Below are 16909 nucleotides of genomic sequence, written 5' to 3'. Positions count from 1 at the left end.
ACAGTGAACTGTTCATGAGTTTTTATTAAACCTTAAGTACAAATTGAAAAAGTAAAAAATAAAATAAAACTGGCATTATAACCAACATGAACTCTTTCCACATGGGAAGAAAAGCTGAGACGCAGTGCTAATAAATTAACTTCGCCTGACAGTGAGCATATCTCTCTCATATTGTAGAAAAAAAGGAACCAAAAAACTGAAACACCAAAATATTCTGAATAAAATACATCATAAGGCCATAAAAACTTGACAACCACCGTTGTTGTTGAAAACACCCGACTCAGTTTTCATTAAATACTCCTAAAACAGTTCAATCTTCTGTTAAGAACATCAACCAACAAACTGGATTATAGTTTTTTCCTTGACAGTCCCCACTGGCAAGCTCAGTGCAACATGAGTAGCTACTACAATGTCGAATTTTCAGTAATGAAAATGTAAAAACCTTTTTTTGTGAAAGCATTTTCCCTTTTCTTTAAAAAAGTAAGCCTAAAAAAAACTAGGGGGAATTTGCGACTCCGTATCGTAGTCCTCAGTGATGTAAGCAGCACTTCAAATTTATACACATTACCAGAGCAACCCTGTACGCCTCCCACAGCTGAAGAAACTGAAAATGTAAGGCTTTTCTTCATCTGCCATCACTCCATCCGTCAATCTGCTTCTTCTGTCACTCCAACAAAGGCTCAAGTATTAAAGACATTTACAGAATTATGTACACGAAAGGAGATTTTCTTTCTCTAAATCAACTCATGATACTTCTGCAAAAGGGAAAACCAAAAAGAACAAAACTCGGACTTGCATTTCACATTTTACACCCTCTGAATAGTGGCTCTAACTTGATATCACATCCGAATAAGAGAAAAAAAAGTCAAAACACAAAATAGAATAATTACAATAATATAATATAATAATTAATGTTAACTGGTACAGATAAATCAATAAGTCTGGAAGTGGAATGTTGACACGATTGCACATCTAGAAGCGGAAAACCTCCGGGTTTTTTCCACAATGTGGGATTAGAAGGCTACAGCAGATAGCGCTTCAGTTTTTATTACCTTTTTGTACTGATATACAGTAAAAAAAAACAGCACCAAAAATAAAAGAAAGATCTCCCGCTAAACATCAGGCACAGTTATCGCTCACGAGCGTCAAAGTGGGAGGAACCCCTCTCACTACGGGGTCGGGACCCACACCCTTTCATTCTGTAACCCGCCCACTTCCTCAAGTACAACCCGACCCGCTGCCATGGAAACCAGTGTCCCCCAAATCCACGGAGGAAAGCAAGAAAACCGAACTAAAACGAAATACTTCGTCTTAAAAAAACACATAATCCAAAAACAATTTCAAGTGTTTACCTTATTTCGAACTGCATTTCTTTTCTGCAGAGGAGCTGCATGGGGACCGAATGAATTCAAATCGTAAAACAATTGTGACGTCATAAAACAACAAGTTCTCGGCAGCTCCGTCGAGCTCCAACATTCAAAGGAAGGGGACGTAAAGACGAGGAGAGAAGCACCCATGTGTCCCAAGTGTCAGGGTTCAGGCAAGCGCGTGTGCAGTCAAATGGGCCGGAGATGACGCGGGAGGACGATGTCATACTCGCACATGCCGGTGAAATGCACACCTGGGTCCATATCTCTTAATGCTATCAAACATCTGGAGAATAAAACAAACAAATGAAAAGAAAAACTAGTGCACTAGTGCAAAAAAGGCAGCCTGTTTTCAACACAGGAAAATCTGCTCTGCTATGAGGGCGGGGTTGAGACAGATATGACATGGAGGAAAGTGGATTGGTTGGAGCCCCCCCCCTCACAGATTTCATGAAACTGCAGCAGTGGCACTTTTGGACAGGTGGGTGGGCAGGTGGGCGAGAGACCCCTCTACGGCAGAACTCTTGCGAGGGCGGCGCTTGGCTGGGGTTTTGGTGGGGCTGGAGCCGTTACAGATGTCAGATGTGTTCCTCAGCAGGGCTTTACCGCACACCTGATTCACCAAACTGTTGATCTGCTCCTGAGGGATGGGAGGGAGAAAGACAACGAGAAGAGCTTCAGAGGAGAAGATTTTCAGAAAAACAGATGGAGAAAAACACATTGCGCCATCACAAGTGAATCAATATGTTGTTATGTTTAAAGCACGTGGTTTCGTTCAATGTTTGGTGATTTTTTACCACTAGGGTTCGTTGAAACGCACAGATTTTCTGAGGGATTATATCAGTATGGTGTTGTTTAAGAATCCTAGAAAGCTGTGCAAGGAAAGGCATCTCAACAGCTCCCCCTGCAGGTGAGTTTTCGATCATGTTTTGAGCAAGCATCTTACCTCATCGTAGCGGTACATCATCTTGAGTCCCCGACAGCTTTTGTGATTCTCCACGTAGTTCAGTGCACACTCCAGACAGAAGACAACATTTTCATTCTCCTGCACCACCTAGCAAACAAACCACAGCTCAATTGAGATCATAAACACTCATTCTAATGTTTATGATGAATCAAAGTCAATTATTTGGTTAAAAAGTAAAGCAATTATTGGCAAATTTGTATTTATTAATCTATGTTTTGTATACATTTCTTAGTTTTTTTAACTTTGGGGTTTAAAAGATGTTTTTTTACCCAAATTTGTATATACATTTTCTTTTGTTGTTGCATTTTAGGATTTTTGGCTCTTCCTGAACTGTAAACACATTTTAAACACATTGACATTGTATAATAATAATAATAATATTGGAATCTCACCATAGACAAGTAACAGAGATGCTGGCATGTTTGGCAGCGTCTCTCCGATGACTCCACCGCCAGCCACTTGCGCGGTTTCTTCCGGGCGTCTGCAGGTGATTGGTTGTTGTCGTGAGTGCAGTATCGTGCAGAAGAGAGCAGCCCTGCTTCATACAGCTCCTGCCTTTGCTTCATTTCTATGTTCCTGTAGGAGACCATCACACCCGTTCAGTCCTCATGAAAAGCGCTTTACTACTGTTAATGTTTTCCTCCAGAACGACAGCAGTGACTTTATTTAACCACCTCTCATGCTTCCTCATAGACAAAACCAACATGACAAAACGACAAACTTTCTGCAGTGCTCACCTGAGATCTTTAAGAAGAGAAGAGATTGTACTGAGCACAAGTCTGTTTTCTCGTTTGGCCTCGGCTGTGGCGATCTGATAGAGGAGCTTCTCCATAGAGAAGGGTTTGGCTATGCGCCTGCATTTCAGGTCCTGCGGGAGGAAAAAACAGGTGGAATTTATTTTATATTTCAATAGCATTACCTGTTAGCTAGGGGTGTGACGAGATCCGATGCGAGAACACAATTTCCTTACGCAATTGTCCCGATGGACTGCTCTGCTCGAAATTGCGACCATTTTAGTCGCACTATATATGCTTCCTAAATGTAACCTTACTGTACAGAACACGCTTATAACTGCACCCTAATGTTACCAAATATCTCTGAAGTGTTATGCTTTAAACAAACACAAGACAGAATTTTGTCAAATGAATGTGATCGCTTACCTTAGCAGCCTCGTAGCCAAGGTTCATCCAATGCGGTGTGGCGAAGTGCACGGTCTCAGAAACACTGTAGCCACAGCACACCCTGGACACAAACGCTCCGGGGAAGACCACCACAAACTGCCCGGTCTGCTGGACCGTACGGTAGACCTTTATCCCCTCGCGACGCAGCACCTCTGGAGAAATCTGGATTGAAAAGACACATCTGGATTAGTCCATCACATTCACATCTTATGATTGCGCATTTTATTGCGATTTCTTTTTTCAACAGTGTCATACCATTATATTCTTCTCCAGCATTTCCAGTCCCGGTGTACCATTGGCCTGTAGCAGCGTGTGCACCACTTTATCAAGCTTCGTCTTTTCCTCAGCAGGAATAGAATACCTGTAACAGGACGGGAGGAGCTTTCTGTCAGTGTTTGTTTAGATGACGCAAGACAACGGTGCTGTCTGCCTGCATCCGAACCAGCTGTGTTGCCATGGCAACAGGAATTGGCTTTATTATGATGAGTCACGCACATAGAACACAAGCAAACAGCTGACGCTGCCATGAGCAAAATGCAAAGTAATGAAATGTGATTCACAGAGTACTGCGCCCTCTAGAGATCAAGACTGACAGTGCAGTTACATTATAACCAAAATGTTCATTATTAATTAGGGCTGTCAAACAATTAAAAGTTTGTGTTTTTACATAATATACGTATATTGTACTGTGCATATTAATTTTGAATTTATAAACACAAACATGCATATTTAGTTAATATTTACATGTATTTTTAAATTTAAATAAAACATAAATGTTTAAATTGTATTTGTTTTATTTATGCAGGTACGCAGATGCGTCTTTATGCAAAAGTGAAAAGCACAGTACACAGACATATATCATGTAAAAACAGACTTTTATTCTGGGTTCGATTTCTCGACATTACGTATCTTATAATAACTTATTATTTAATGTTTACACATTATTAGACATTTAAACCTACATTTGTTTGATACATAACTTTATTACACACACAAAACAATACTAAGTAAGACAAATCACTACCACATCATAATGAATAATGGTATAAAGTGGAAGAATGCTCACCAAATGCAATCAGCACCAGTGTGTAAGTAATCCATGTATGGAAGGCGGTTTTGGTCTTGTGACCAGCATGAGGTAGAAAAGACCATGCCAATGTTCAGCCAGGGAATAGTCACCCCTGTGTATAGGAGAACAAGAGAAAGAGAGAAAGAGAAATTATGACATATTCAACAGAGAAACTATACAGTCATGAGAGGAACAACGCGGTCCGGTCCCAATGCCCAATGTCAACAACATCACTCACAACCTTCAAAAAACTACTTAAAACACACCTCTTCGGCGAATACTTGACAGACAAATAAAAAAATAAAAGTTCCCTAACCCTCTTCTGTCAACAGGTGGTCTAGCTTTTGTTGAAACTAGTATCATTGTATTAGCACCTATTGTACTATTACTCTTTTATGACATGTCGCTTGTTGCTCCCCGAACTCTTTGTAAGTGGCTTTGGATAAAAGCGTCTGCTAAATGACTAAACGTAACAATGGCCGACTCACCGGGCACAGCACCAAGATGGCGCAGAATGGATCCAGAGTTATTGGGAAGGACAGTGAGGTTCCATCCATGCCTACAGAGACAAAACAAACACATTTTTGTATCATCGTTCATCGCTGGCAATACATCATACCTTTAATTGAGAAGATGCTCTTACTTGGAGAAGGGTTCAGTCTTGGCCACAGGGAAGCCACTTCCATGTGTGTTTGTGTCCACTTTCCCATAATGCACTGCTACATGACAGTCCCTCTGCTCCACTGTCCGCCAGTAATCTTGCTGTAAAGTAAGAGAAGCAGGACGAATGGAGATACACAGAAAAACGTATGAAAACAGGAACACAACGGTCAAGGGATACGGTCATAAAATATGCAACACGGAACCAACATGCACCTACATGTACTTTCTACTACTGTGTGTTTTAAAAAACAAAGACTGTATTTATTAGTAGCTCATTTGCAAAATGCTGAAAGCGCTCTCATTTGTAAATCGCTCTGGATGAATGAGTATGTGAAAAACAATACACTACAAAAAGTGAATTTCCCACAAAGAAGAATAAAATGTTCATTTTCTAGTACAAATACAAAAATCTTATAATCTTACATTAACTTATAAATGTATATTTGCTTGTTTTTTACCATAAACTTACAAAATCCTTAAATGTTTATTTATAAAACAAGACTAAATATCTTGGGTCAGTTGAGAAGTATTTTTTTACTTCGATATTAATAATCTTTTGATATTTGTACTACAAATAACATCATTCAATTTCTTTTTGCAGTGTACAGTAAATGTAAATATGATATTTAACAGCACACTAAAGTATAGTATGATACCATATTTTTAGCATTGCACATATTGGTCACTAGAGGGATCATTGCGTAAAATAAAGTAAATTGTGAATGTGTACCTCAACTTCAGCAGCCCCAGGCTCCTTGTTGAAGCACATCATCATAGTATTTCTTGCTATTCTGTAAAAGGTGGTCAAAGATACCGATCTCCCCTGAAAAAAGAAAATGACAAAGCAATCTAAACAAACTTTACAGTGTCTGACGTACAGTCAACGGTCAAATTGTTGTAAATTGCTGTAACCCACAATAGTTTTTAACACTAAAGCTCAAAACCAGCAACATTGTTTCTCATTTCGGACCAGCTAATGTGCATTTAAATGCCAGAATAGACACCGTTGTGATCAACTGTTCGGTAAGTCAAGGGGCAAGTAAAACGTAAGATTTTCATTCCTACAGTGTTCAAGGTGGTAAATCTCCCCTTTGTTAAAAATAAAGCTGCTAAAAAGATTATTTCGATGCCACAGAGGAACAGTTTTTGGTTCCACAAAGAACCATTCAGTCAAGGGATCTTTAAAGAACCATCTCTTTCTTACCTTTTTGTTATCTGACAACATACACAGAAAAACAGATTTAGTTAGACTAAATGACCGCTGAAGACAATCTAAAAACAAAGATATTTCTTATTTTTTACCTATTTTTTTAACGAATAAACATGTTTATGTCAAGCTCTAAAAAATATATATTGGGTAGAAATTGTGAAATTTTGTAAGCGGGGGCATTGAAAATTGTTGAATATAACGTGGGCCTTGGTGAAGTAGGGGTTCTCAATCATTTTAACTCCATCACTGAGTGTTTCTTTTATTGGTGCGTGTCCCTTTAAGACCGGCCTTCAACAGTGTGACTGCATAGATTGCAATTGACCGGCAGCAGGCAGATATTGTGCTGTTGTGGAGTATGTGAGCAGCTGAGCTGAGACGTGACCAATATTCAGGCACCGCTCAGTGAGGAGGCTCAATCTCAACACACAGATCAGGAGAGAGTTACTTCAGATTACACACACAGACAGACGGGGTGCTATAAGAGCCTGTGCTGTATTTTTATGAGGCTGGTAGAGGAGACGGAGTCATCTTACCTAGACTATAGCCAAGAGCTCAGCCTCACGAGCAGCTCGGGGCCTGGGAACAAGCCCTTTAACATAACAGCCTCTCTTTCTCTACACTCTCACCTATACACACCCACCAACACACATTCACAGGTCACACAGTTCCCTTTACCCCCCTTCCTTATCTTAAAGGACCAATACCACACAAGCTCCGTTCCCTCCTTAAGTGAGTTTTATCTTAAGTCATGAGTGACTGAAACGGAAACTCCGATAATAACTCCTATATAACTAATAACCACCCATTGTTTCAAAAAGCTACCATGTGATCAGCCTGAAGAATAAAGAGATTCTTATCCCGGCAACATAGCAAGTCAAGAGAAAACAGAGCACCAAAATCGAAGCTCAGATCTGAGATGCGTAACACAGCATATAAAGACGCATCCATCAAAATCCGCAGAGCAAACCCTATCAGCAACGAAAGCCAAAACGCATCCCGATTAAGCATTTCTTCCCCGAGCAGCACAGCTCCGTCCCCAGCTGTGTGCCTCTGTGTTCAGTGTGAAGGGGAACACAGTCATCTCGCTTGATATTCTGGCAAGCTGTTTGGCAGCTCAGTGGCGAGCCCTCTCCGCGTTCCCTAAACACTTCATTACCTGAGGAAACGACACATCTGCCAGGCTGACTGACTGAATAAAGTCAGTGAAACTAGTTTGACACACAATACTGCCATTGGTTCAGCTTAGCCAATGCTATTTTCTGCAGAGTTTTAAAATCATTCCTCACCTTGTATATACATTTGTGCTGGTCGCTGAGAACACCTTCATTTTCCGCCTCATGAGCCACTTCACTGCCCGCCACCACTGTCCCTTTCTTTTCCTGAGCAAACAGTCTGCGGCGGCCAACATGGCGCTGGGTGTCTGGCTCTTTGCCGTGGTTCCGGAAGCCGTTGCGGTGGTTGAGGCCGTTGAGGCCGTTCTTGGGCTCGTAGCTGGGCAAAGAGAGGGATTGTTGGCAGCTATCCGTGTGACCCTCCAGGGGCCCCCACTTGCGTTCCACAACCTCTTTTTCTGCCAGCACCTCCTGCACTAGTTGCCGGTGCTCCTCAAGAGAGAGAAGGTCGTAGGAAAGCAGGTATTGCAGGTAGGCTTCCTGGAGCTTGGCCAGACGGTCCTGTGCTGATTTTGGAATGCGGAGCAGGTCGGCCAGCCGGCTCCATTTTTTCAGGTCCATAACCTGCTGCATTCCACCCATGTCGCAGACCAGCTCAGAAAAGCGAGCCAGGTCTAATTCACAGCCACCTGGAAGAACAAACAGTAGTTGTGTTAAATGCACAGATTTCAGAATCAAGTCATTTTTGCTCCATTAGCATTGCTAAAATGAACAGCATTACTTACAGCTTTTTATAGGCCACTCAAACAGACCCACCCTAATTTCACACCTTTTCAGAAAAACCTACATTCAGATGGTTTACTTGCAGCCATCCTAAAACATTATGCATCGCTTTTAATAGTCATTTTATGTTTCAAACATAGCTCTGCTAAACCGTAACAACAGCGAAGCTTTGCGCCATACGCCACAGAATAAGTATTGACAGGTCCAGAATTGAAATTCATTACATTTCACACCTCATTAATTCTCTAAATATGGGAGTGTAAAATGTTGTGGCATCTTTATTTGTCTGTTGAAACATAACAGCTGAAGTGTAGCTGGAACAAATGAGCAGAGGAACAGAGAGACAGAGCACCAACAAAGGTCAATGACCAGAAGTTAAAATCTCTCACAGGAACCACTCCAGAACACCAGCAGCATTCTACAAGGCTCAATAAACATTTATTTCCACCGTATATCCTGACCGGACTCTTAAGTGCGCACAGCTTTCCAGCCCAAAGCAATGGTTCCATCTGCTTTATGAACCCGTAACGCTGTTAGGGGAAATCTTAAAAGATGTGCAGGAGGTGAGAAATTGTTTCCAAACCTCGGCAGACAACTGACATGACAACATAGAGCAATCGGCATTTGTGAACTGCCCTCACTAGACTGTGAAGCGGTTTGTTGGTCAGTCTATAGACAGATTCCTTCATTCCCCTTTTTGATTGACTTAAGAACATGTTAAAATGTTCAAAGTGATATTGAATTATGCATAGGGCAAAACTGCCACCATTTTTGCGATTCATCCAATTCAATACAATTGCTATTGTCCAGTGCAGACATAATGCTTGTACAAGCATTCAACTCAAGAATGATGTTAGCCCCTGGTCATTACGCAAGTTCTTTGTACGTAAAAATCAGCGCCAACATCTTACCCAACAATTCCGGGTTGTTATTTTTGGAAGCTTGGAATGTCATCAAGGTGAATAACTGATGACATACTTCTGAATCTTTTGGGCAAAACTTGACATCTGCGATACAACCAACTGGTTTAGCACTGGTTTAACATTGATTTCTTTAACATGGTTTCACCAAAACTCACCTATAAGTGGTGGCTCATCCATTGAGATGCCCTGAGATATGAGGTGCTTCTTAATGCAGGCCAGTTTCTGAACATTAGGACCCCAACGCCGACCCAGTTTGTGGATGCGCTGAACCTGCGTCACAAAACGCATCTCATCATTCAGTTTGCACTCCGGCCTCCAGTCAGAAGGCGGCAGCACTCTGCACATTCCACACGTCTCTGCCCGTTCCCGAACTGAATCGAGGTACACCAAAGGGTCCTGAAACTCCCTGGAGTTGGGCTTCAAAATGGGCACATCCCCCAGGGCCGTCGACCCCGGCCTGCTCCTCTCTCGCTCCCTTTCCAGCCGAGGAGGGGGCGTGGCTGTGAGCTCTGCTGGTTTGAAGGACTTGCTGGCTGAGGTAGTGGATGTGGTCCTGTTGAGGGTGTGGTTAGTATAGGCCCTCTGCTGTGCTTGCCTGATGAACATCAGCTTGCCAGCAGATGCACGTCTGGGCCGTTGACGTGCCGGCTCAGGGGTTGCAGGGTTTTGGGGCATGCCGGGGGAGGCCGGAGCAGCGGGGGGAGAGGGAGGAGGTGCAGGACCCGTTTTCTGCATGGGGGAAGCGGCCATTTCAGTGATACTGTGTGCAATAGTAACATTGCCCGAGGCTTTGAACTGGCCAAGGGCTTTCTTGCTTCGTGTTTCCAAAGGACTGGACTGCAATTTGGGTTTCTTAGCGTCAGTAAGAGGCTGTTTGGTTTTAGCCTCATCACACTCTGTGACAATCGTGATGGCTGCTTCACTCCTGCGTTTGGAGTTCCGCAGACCCTGTCGCACCTTTCGGGTATCGTCCTCTTCCCTGGCACTGTGGCGTCCATTAATCCTGCCATTAAGACGGCCCCCGTTAGTAACCTTATGCACCCCGTTCGACAATAGCACCTGTTTGCGGGTTTTTGCATTGATACTTTGGGCTTTTCCTGAGTGAGAGAGCTTGGGCCGGCCGTGGCCATTGCTGGTTGGATGATAAGAATGATGGTGGTGGTTGTTGCTGTAAGCACGGAGGCCAGCGGACCCAGCGTGCTTGCTGTGGTTGAGTTTGGCTTTCTTCGCCAGTTCTCGTTTTGCTTTGGTGTAGGTGACGTGGCCCTTGGTCACGGTGGCTGTGTAGTTCACAGTTTTAGACGGCAGGCAGAAGTCTTTAGACTTTTTTGCACCGACTGATGATGCCCGTGTGAGTCCGTTTACTTTCGGGACCTGTGGAGGACAGAGAAAGAAGATGTCATGTGATGTTGTCATGTTACAGTTCAGATTGTGACTGATCATTTTTATATTTGGCAGTGTCTATATTTTTACAGTAATTACAAAATGGCAAAAGACGTGATTATGAATGGATTTCATGCATTACTCACTGGCTGTTTGTTGAAAAGATCTGCCTACTTTAGTGCTCAACCAATTATCATACGCATTGTTTGAGACCCTGATATCCAATATACAACCATTTGCAAACAACAGTGTTGTGGGATTCTATCACCACTGTGCAAGACCTTTCAATTTGAATGTTAATAAGCCCATAATATCTACTTATTCCTCACACAACAATACAGACCACAACAGAGCTCCAAAAACCCCAAACCAGAAAAAAAGAAGAAAAGGAGGAGGGAAAAGAAATGCAGTAGAGAAAAATTGTTGCCAACTGCTTCAAAATATCCTTAGAAGTGTAGTTTAATCATAAAACAAATCATGCATTGGTTCTTGAATGGGATTTTATGCTGCACACTACACTAAAGTTCTGTAAATTTGTCTTTAATGCCCCAAATAAAAAGGAGTCGTGCTTTCAGCTGATCTGAGGCCCTGTATACTTCAAGCAGAGCAGATGCAGCTTGGGTTACGCCGGGCCTCTCATTGTTTAACAGCCGCCATGGGAATTAAGACTATGCCAGGCTACAAACAAAGTCAAACCCGACTTTTCTCCTCACACGGTTTTCTTTGGCTCAAAATGTTTGGCATCACATAAAGGATTTGATTTCTTGTTTGTGTGTCCTCACAGAGCCAGGAAAAGAAGCAGCCAGGGGGGACTAAAACTCCAGGTGAAATAAAACCACTACCTGACGTTTGAGGAATCTCAGTGAACGGGAGGGATGAGTGCGAACATTTGGTTTAAAGGCCTCGACAAGCCTTTATTGGGAACAATGGACGTGGATGTGATCAGGTATTCGAATGTATAATAGAGACCACACATGGGGAGAATATCTGGTTCACCCATTCAGGATCTACCCACCGTCATGTCACGGTAAGTTTTTAAAATCTAAATATCAAAGAGGCTTTTTTTCATACAATAAAAATGCACATCACTGCCTGTCAAGGTCGGCTTTACTTTTGCTTGCTTAAAAAATCTGGTAAATCAGGTAGAGAATTCAAAAGTGTTTTTGTTTTTCCTTTGAGAATGTGCTTGAATATTAGTCCTCTGCAAAAAATAGAATAAACAAAAACGAGAAAAAACAAAATAATAATAATAATAATAACTACTTATACCATTATAATTTATGTATAGTACTATATATACACTACAAAACAAGAACGATTTTAAAGACCTTCTGAGAAAAGTTGCCTTGTCACAAGGGCACGCCTTGTAATAAAAGGGTCCATTCAAATACGTTATTAAAGTTTTAGTTTTGACCCACTCTTAAACCCCCCCTCCCAAGCCTTCTTTCACACCGAAAGTCACCAGACGTTGTCAATGCAAAGCAGTTTTGTATAAACTATGTGCAGACCGTGGTGATCTTTGGACCACAAGCGAGGAGGTTGCAAAATGTCTTTGAAGTGTGAAGTTGGCTGCAATGTATTCCTATCAGGTGCAGCCCCACAACAAAGAGGGGCTATTAAAAGATAAGGGGAGTGAAATGTGACCTCTTTCATCAATCGCTTCCCCTTGTCGGCGGTGAAACAAACCAGCAGGAGGGAAAATATAAAAGAAAGAGACAGACTCCAACCCTAAAGGCAGGCATGATGGATGCTCTCTGCAGGTAGAGTAAGCAAATGTAGAATGATGTCAGTGCCTTTGTAGCCCCCCCCCACCCCAGTCGTCTCTGGCACGCCCCACACCGTCTGCGCAGCTCTGAGAGCGCAGAATGTGATTGTAATCCCAGTCAGCAAAACAGCCGTGCGTGGCGGATGCTGAGTAGGGCTCTCGAGGCAGAAATCACGTATACGTCCCCGCCTGTAATGAGCGCTGCGGCCACTAGAGGGCTCATGAATCCAGAACACAGCCGGAGGCTGCACGGCTCGCTGCCAGCTATTATTTAGACTGCCTGAAGCGCAGTAGGCGAGGAATGCAGGTCACTGGCCTGGCCCCAGCGGGCAACCCCTTTAACTCTGACGGAAACACAGAGCGAGCCGAAGGAAATAAGGGAGGAAGCAGAGAAAGGGAAGGACATGGAGAGAAAGATGGGATAGTTAACGGCTGGCTGGCCAGACATGAGATTAAACCTGTTCAACAGCCGGAGCGACAGAAACAGGAAGGAAAGCACAACAAGAGCAGAGAACACACACACACACACACAGACAGAACCAGGCCCGCTCTCTGAAGTGGATTCTGGTCCTACGTGAGCGCAAGGGAGGAGAAATGACATCATGTGTTGCTATAGGGTAGCTGCAGCATGGCAGGAAGGTTTTACTGAGAACATCTGCAGCACTGCAGCTCAAACCAAATACAGAGACACGTCTATCTATCTGTTATATTAACCCTTACACAGCCACATCTGTCCAAGAAACACTCTTTCCATTTTTACATTATGAGTTAAAAGAATACTACATAAGCTAAATTTATTCAAGGTTTATCCCCTTCACAGCTCGTCAGTATATGATCCTATACTTAAGGGTAAGTTCCTACACTGTTAAAAAAACCTTAATTTTTTTTACATATTTGTATGTACTTTTGTAATAATCAAATTAGAGCAAGACCGCAAATGTACAAGAAAAAAAACATTTTAATATTTTTACTGGTGCCCCAGCTGCCGGAAAAATCACAGATTGTTTACAGTATGTTTAATGCTCAAGATGCATTATGAAGTGATTGGTGTTGACATACTAGTTTAACACAACACATACATTTGTTTTTCCTCTTTTGAGACGTAAGAGAATGTGAAGTATACATAATAAAAAAACACAGTTGCTGACAAACTTTACAAACACTGTACATCATTCACAAATAAACAGTTTGTGTGATGACAGTTTATGACATCAAGCAATGTCAGCGGTGTCTTACGTTCACATGTGCAATATTTTACATGCCATTTACACATTTATCAGGTGATTTTATCCAAATCGACTTGCACTCAATGGAAGATAAAGATCTTGTCTGCTTTACATGCTTCGGAAATAATTATATATGCAGTATGGCCTTACTAACTGATATTGAGTTTTTTGACACCAGCTAATTTGTGTTATTTAAAATACACCGTTTTAAAAGGATAGTCCACCCAATAATGAAAAATCTGTCCCGAATTACTCATCCTCAAGTTGTTGCAAACCTAATTCCTTTCTTTGTTCTGTAGAACACAAAGAAAGATATTTGGATGGATTCTTTCAACTGAGATTTCTGGAGCACAATTGACAACCACAGTAGAATTTTATTTATATATTTTTCTTTCTGTTGAACACAAATGAAGATATTTTGAAGAATTACGGAAAACAAACAGTGCTGGGGCATGCTTTTTGAATACCCAGAAATGTCAGTTGCTAACATTTTTTACAAATTGTTTTCTTTTGTTCAACAGAACAAGGAAATGAATTCAGGTTTGGAACAACTGTGAGCAGGAGTAATTCAGAATTCTCATTTTTGGATGGAATTCTTGTACGGTGTAACTAAAAATAAATCGAAACGTATCGATCATATTTCAGCATCTTCGGTGTAGTAAAAATCTCTCATTTTATGAAGCACCTTCTTGGGTTCTGATTCTTTATATTAGCACCTATCGTACTATTGCTCTTTTATGACATATCGCTTATTGCTCCCTGAACTCTTTGTAAGTTGCTTTGCATAAAAGCGTCTGCTAAATGTAAATGTTTAAACTTTTAAAAAAGATCTATCATGTCCCTACACTGACAAAAATGTATTTAGTCTATGTAACTAAATTGAAAACCTTCAGATAATTTTGCTTAAACGCATCTGTGCCCAGTCTGACGCATGATGCGTTAGCTCACATTAAATCCACTGCAGTTTTTAAAGGGAAACTTTATAGAAAATTCTATCCTCAAAATATATTTGGAAGAATGCTTATAATTAAACAGATCTTGCCCCCCATTGACTCCCATAGTAGGAACAATTACTTTATAATTTTTTTTATTGTTCTGTTGATCACAAAATAAGACATTTTGAAGAATGTGGGAAAGCAAACAGTTCTGGGGCACTTCTGACCTATTGACCTGTATTTTTTCCTACTATGGTAGTCTATGGGGGGCAGAATCTGTCTGAAACAGCAGAACGCACTGTGATAAACATTCAGCTCGTGTGTGCCTTCACGCTTACACCACAGCGCTTAAGAACACGGACGCTCTTCAGCAAATTGGCTTTTAAAGAGTGCCCGAGCGAGCAAGAGAGAGAGAGAGAGAGAGAGAGAGAGAGAGAGAGAGAGAGAGACAGCTGTCTGATAGATTTCCGCAGTATTCTGACCCCTGCTGCATCTCTCAGTGCTGTTTGTTGTTTTGAGTACAGAAGACGAGTGGTCGTGTGTTTATGAGTGTGACTGTTTGATAACATGCTTTTATCTGACTCGAGGGTTTAACGTTTTGTCAGTCAACGCGATTAAACTGTCTAACTCGCTTACAGTTACAACATGATAACGGGTCGCGTGAGGTCACCAGAGATGCATCACACTGTATGAAGTTTTATTACACGCCGCATCAGTTTAACAGCCATAGGTCAGACCTATACATAACAGCTTCTCCTGTAAATAAAATGTATACTACAAAGGCTAAATATGCTGTATCACTGACACTGACTAAGCAGGATTTTGCAAACATCGATCCAAGATAGACATAACAGATGCTTCTTAATATAAGTGGCTGTTGACACATGGTGCATTCTGTGTTCAAAACAGCTGGTTGAGGTGAAAAAGAATGAATTCAATTGTAATGTTTTGGACTAACAAAAGGTGCCGTACCTGCTTGCGTGGTTCATCTCTTCTGTAGTGGCCATTGGTGTTGTGCCTCTTGGTCGCGGCTTCTGTGTGCTTATGGGAGATCACAGCCGATGCGACACACGTCTGGCCGCGGTCTCTGCTCACTGATGACTCTCTGCCTCTGGATCTGGTTGCAAACTCTTTCTCCTTGTGTACCTTATGCCCATTCAACACTGGGGAAAGAAAACACAAGTTATTAAAAGGGAAACATTATTCTTTATTCATTTTTAAAAGACATTAAATAAAACCAAATAAACTCTGGCAGGCTGTCACTGCCGCATTAACTTTAACATTGCCAGCACAGTGTGTACTTCTTGTTCTTAGAAGTAGGCAAATTGGCACTTAGCTTTTGTCTATGCATAACGTTGCCTCAAGCTAAGCCTTCATTTTTATTTGGATCTTAAACTTCTATTTAGTTGTTTATGATACATAAGACAGGAAAAACTGTATATGAAGACATCCCCAGAGACACACAAAGCTTGAAAGCCATAAAATGTGAAGAGAGAAAGTAAAAACTCTTGCTTTGTTCAGACAGGCAGCATAAGTCAGGTTTCTATGTTTGGTTGAAACACTGTGATGTTTAAAACAGATACAAATTATATTCTCAAGCAATTTGAAATAAAAATCTGATTTTTATAACGTATCTGATTCTCACATCAATCTAAACCAGTGGTTCTCAAACTGGGGCCAAGGCACGGGAGGCCCCAAGATGGATCTAGGGGGGCCACAGATTGTTTGGTATTTTATAAAATACGGAATCAAACATCAGAAAAATAAGACCCCCCAACTAAAAGAATTGCTAATCAAGCATTGTGTACCTGAAGATGTTTTAGGATTAATTTAAAGTCTTAGTTTCATTAAATAAGTCTTCATTTGGGGGCACAAAGCGCTGCATCCTGCACAAAGTGGCCATACAAAGAAAAAGTTTGAGAACCACTGTTCTAGACTATGCAGGGCGTCCGTTTCGTCATACAAAGTATTGCCTGGATCCATGTCCGGTGCAGTAATTACGGCAAAGAATGTAATATTTGCTATGTAGTGACATGTGAATAATTGACTAAGTCAGTGGTTTTGAACAAGGTGTATGCATGACTGCATGAAATGTCTCTGTCGCTTATGTTCTCCTGTGTGCCTCGTGAGTTGAGAACCGTGACGAGATCTCGTGATAGATGTGAAAGATTTCCATTTTTCCGTCCTTCTTTCCACACTGACAGTTACTCACTCTGTTGTCTGAGAAAGTCTCCTGACAGCGCAGTCAGTCAGTCCTAAACACTGATTTTGAAAAGCAAATCAGATTTGGGCGCAGTGTGCACAGAAAACGTGTCAGAAAACACT

The 16909-nt window shown here is 41.6% G+C and overlaps 1 protein-coding gene across 1 annotated transcript in view; it reads right to left on the bottom strand.

Moving 5' to 3' along the window:
- Positions 1–6: 6 nt before the first annotated feature.
- jarid2b (jumonji and AT-rich interaction domain containing 2b) overlaps positions 7–16909 on the bottom strand; it is a 92409-nt gene continuing 75506 nt past the window's right edge. The window contains exons 6-18 of the mRNA XM_079484851.1: positions 15557–15747; positions 9431–10649; positions 7744–8258; positions 5978–6070; positions 5228–5346; positions 5073–5143; positions 4582–4696; positions 3771–3876; positions 3495–3677; positions 3072–3202; positions 2727–2910; positions 2314–2421; positions 7–2007 (exon numbers count right to left, since the gene is read on the bottom strand). Of these exons, the coding sequence (XP_079340977.1) occupies positions 1816–2007; positions 2314–2421; positions 2727–2910; positions 3072–3202; positions 3495–3677; positions 3771–3876; positions 4582–4696; positions 5073–5143; positions 5228–5346; positions 5978–6070; positions 7744–8258; positions 9431–10649; positions 15557–15747 (3227 nt within the window). The 3' untranslated portion in view covers positions 7–1815. The remainder of the gene's footprint in view (positions 2008–2313; positions 2422–2726; positions 2911–3071; positions 3203–3494; positions 3678–3770; positions 3877–4581; positions 4697–5072; positions 5144–5227; positions 5347–5977; positions 6071–7743; positions 8259–9430; positions 10650–15556; positions 15748–16909) is intronic.

Source organism: Barbatula barbatula, assembly GCF_947034865.1.
Source record: "Barbatula barbatula genome assembly, chromosome: 21".
Taxonomy (NCBI): Eukaryota; Metazoa; Chordata; class Actinopteri; order Cypriniformes; family Nemacheilidae; genus Barbatula; species Barbatula barbatula.
The sequence above is the reverse complement of the archived record's forward strand: the minus strand, read 5'-3'. Positions and strand labels throughout refer to the sequence as shown.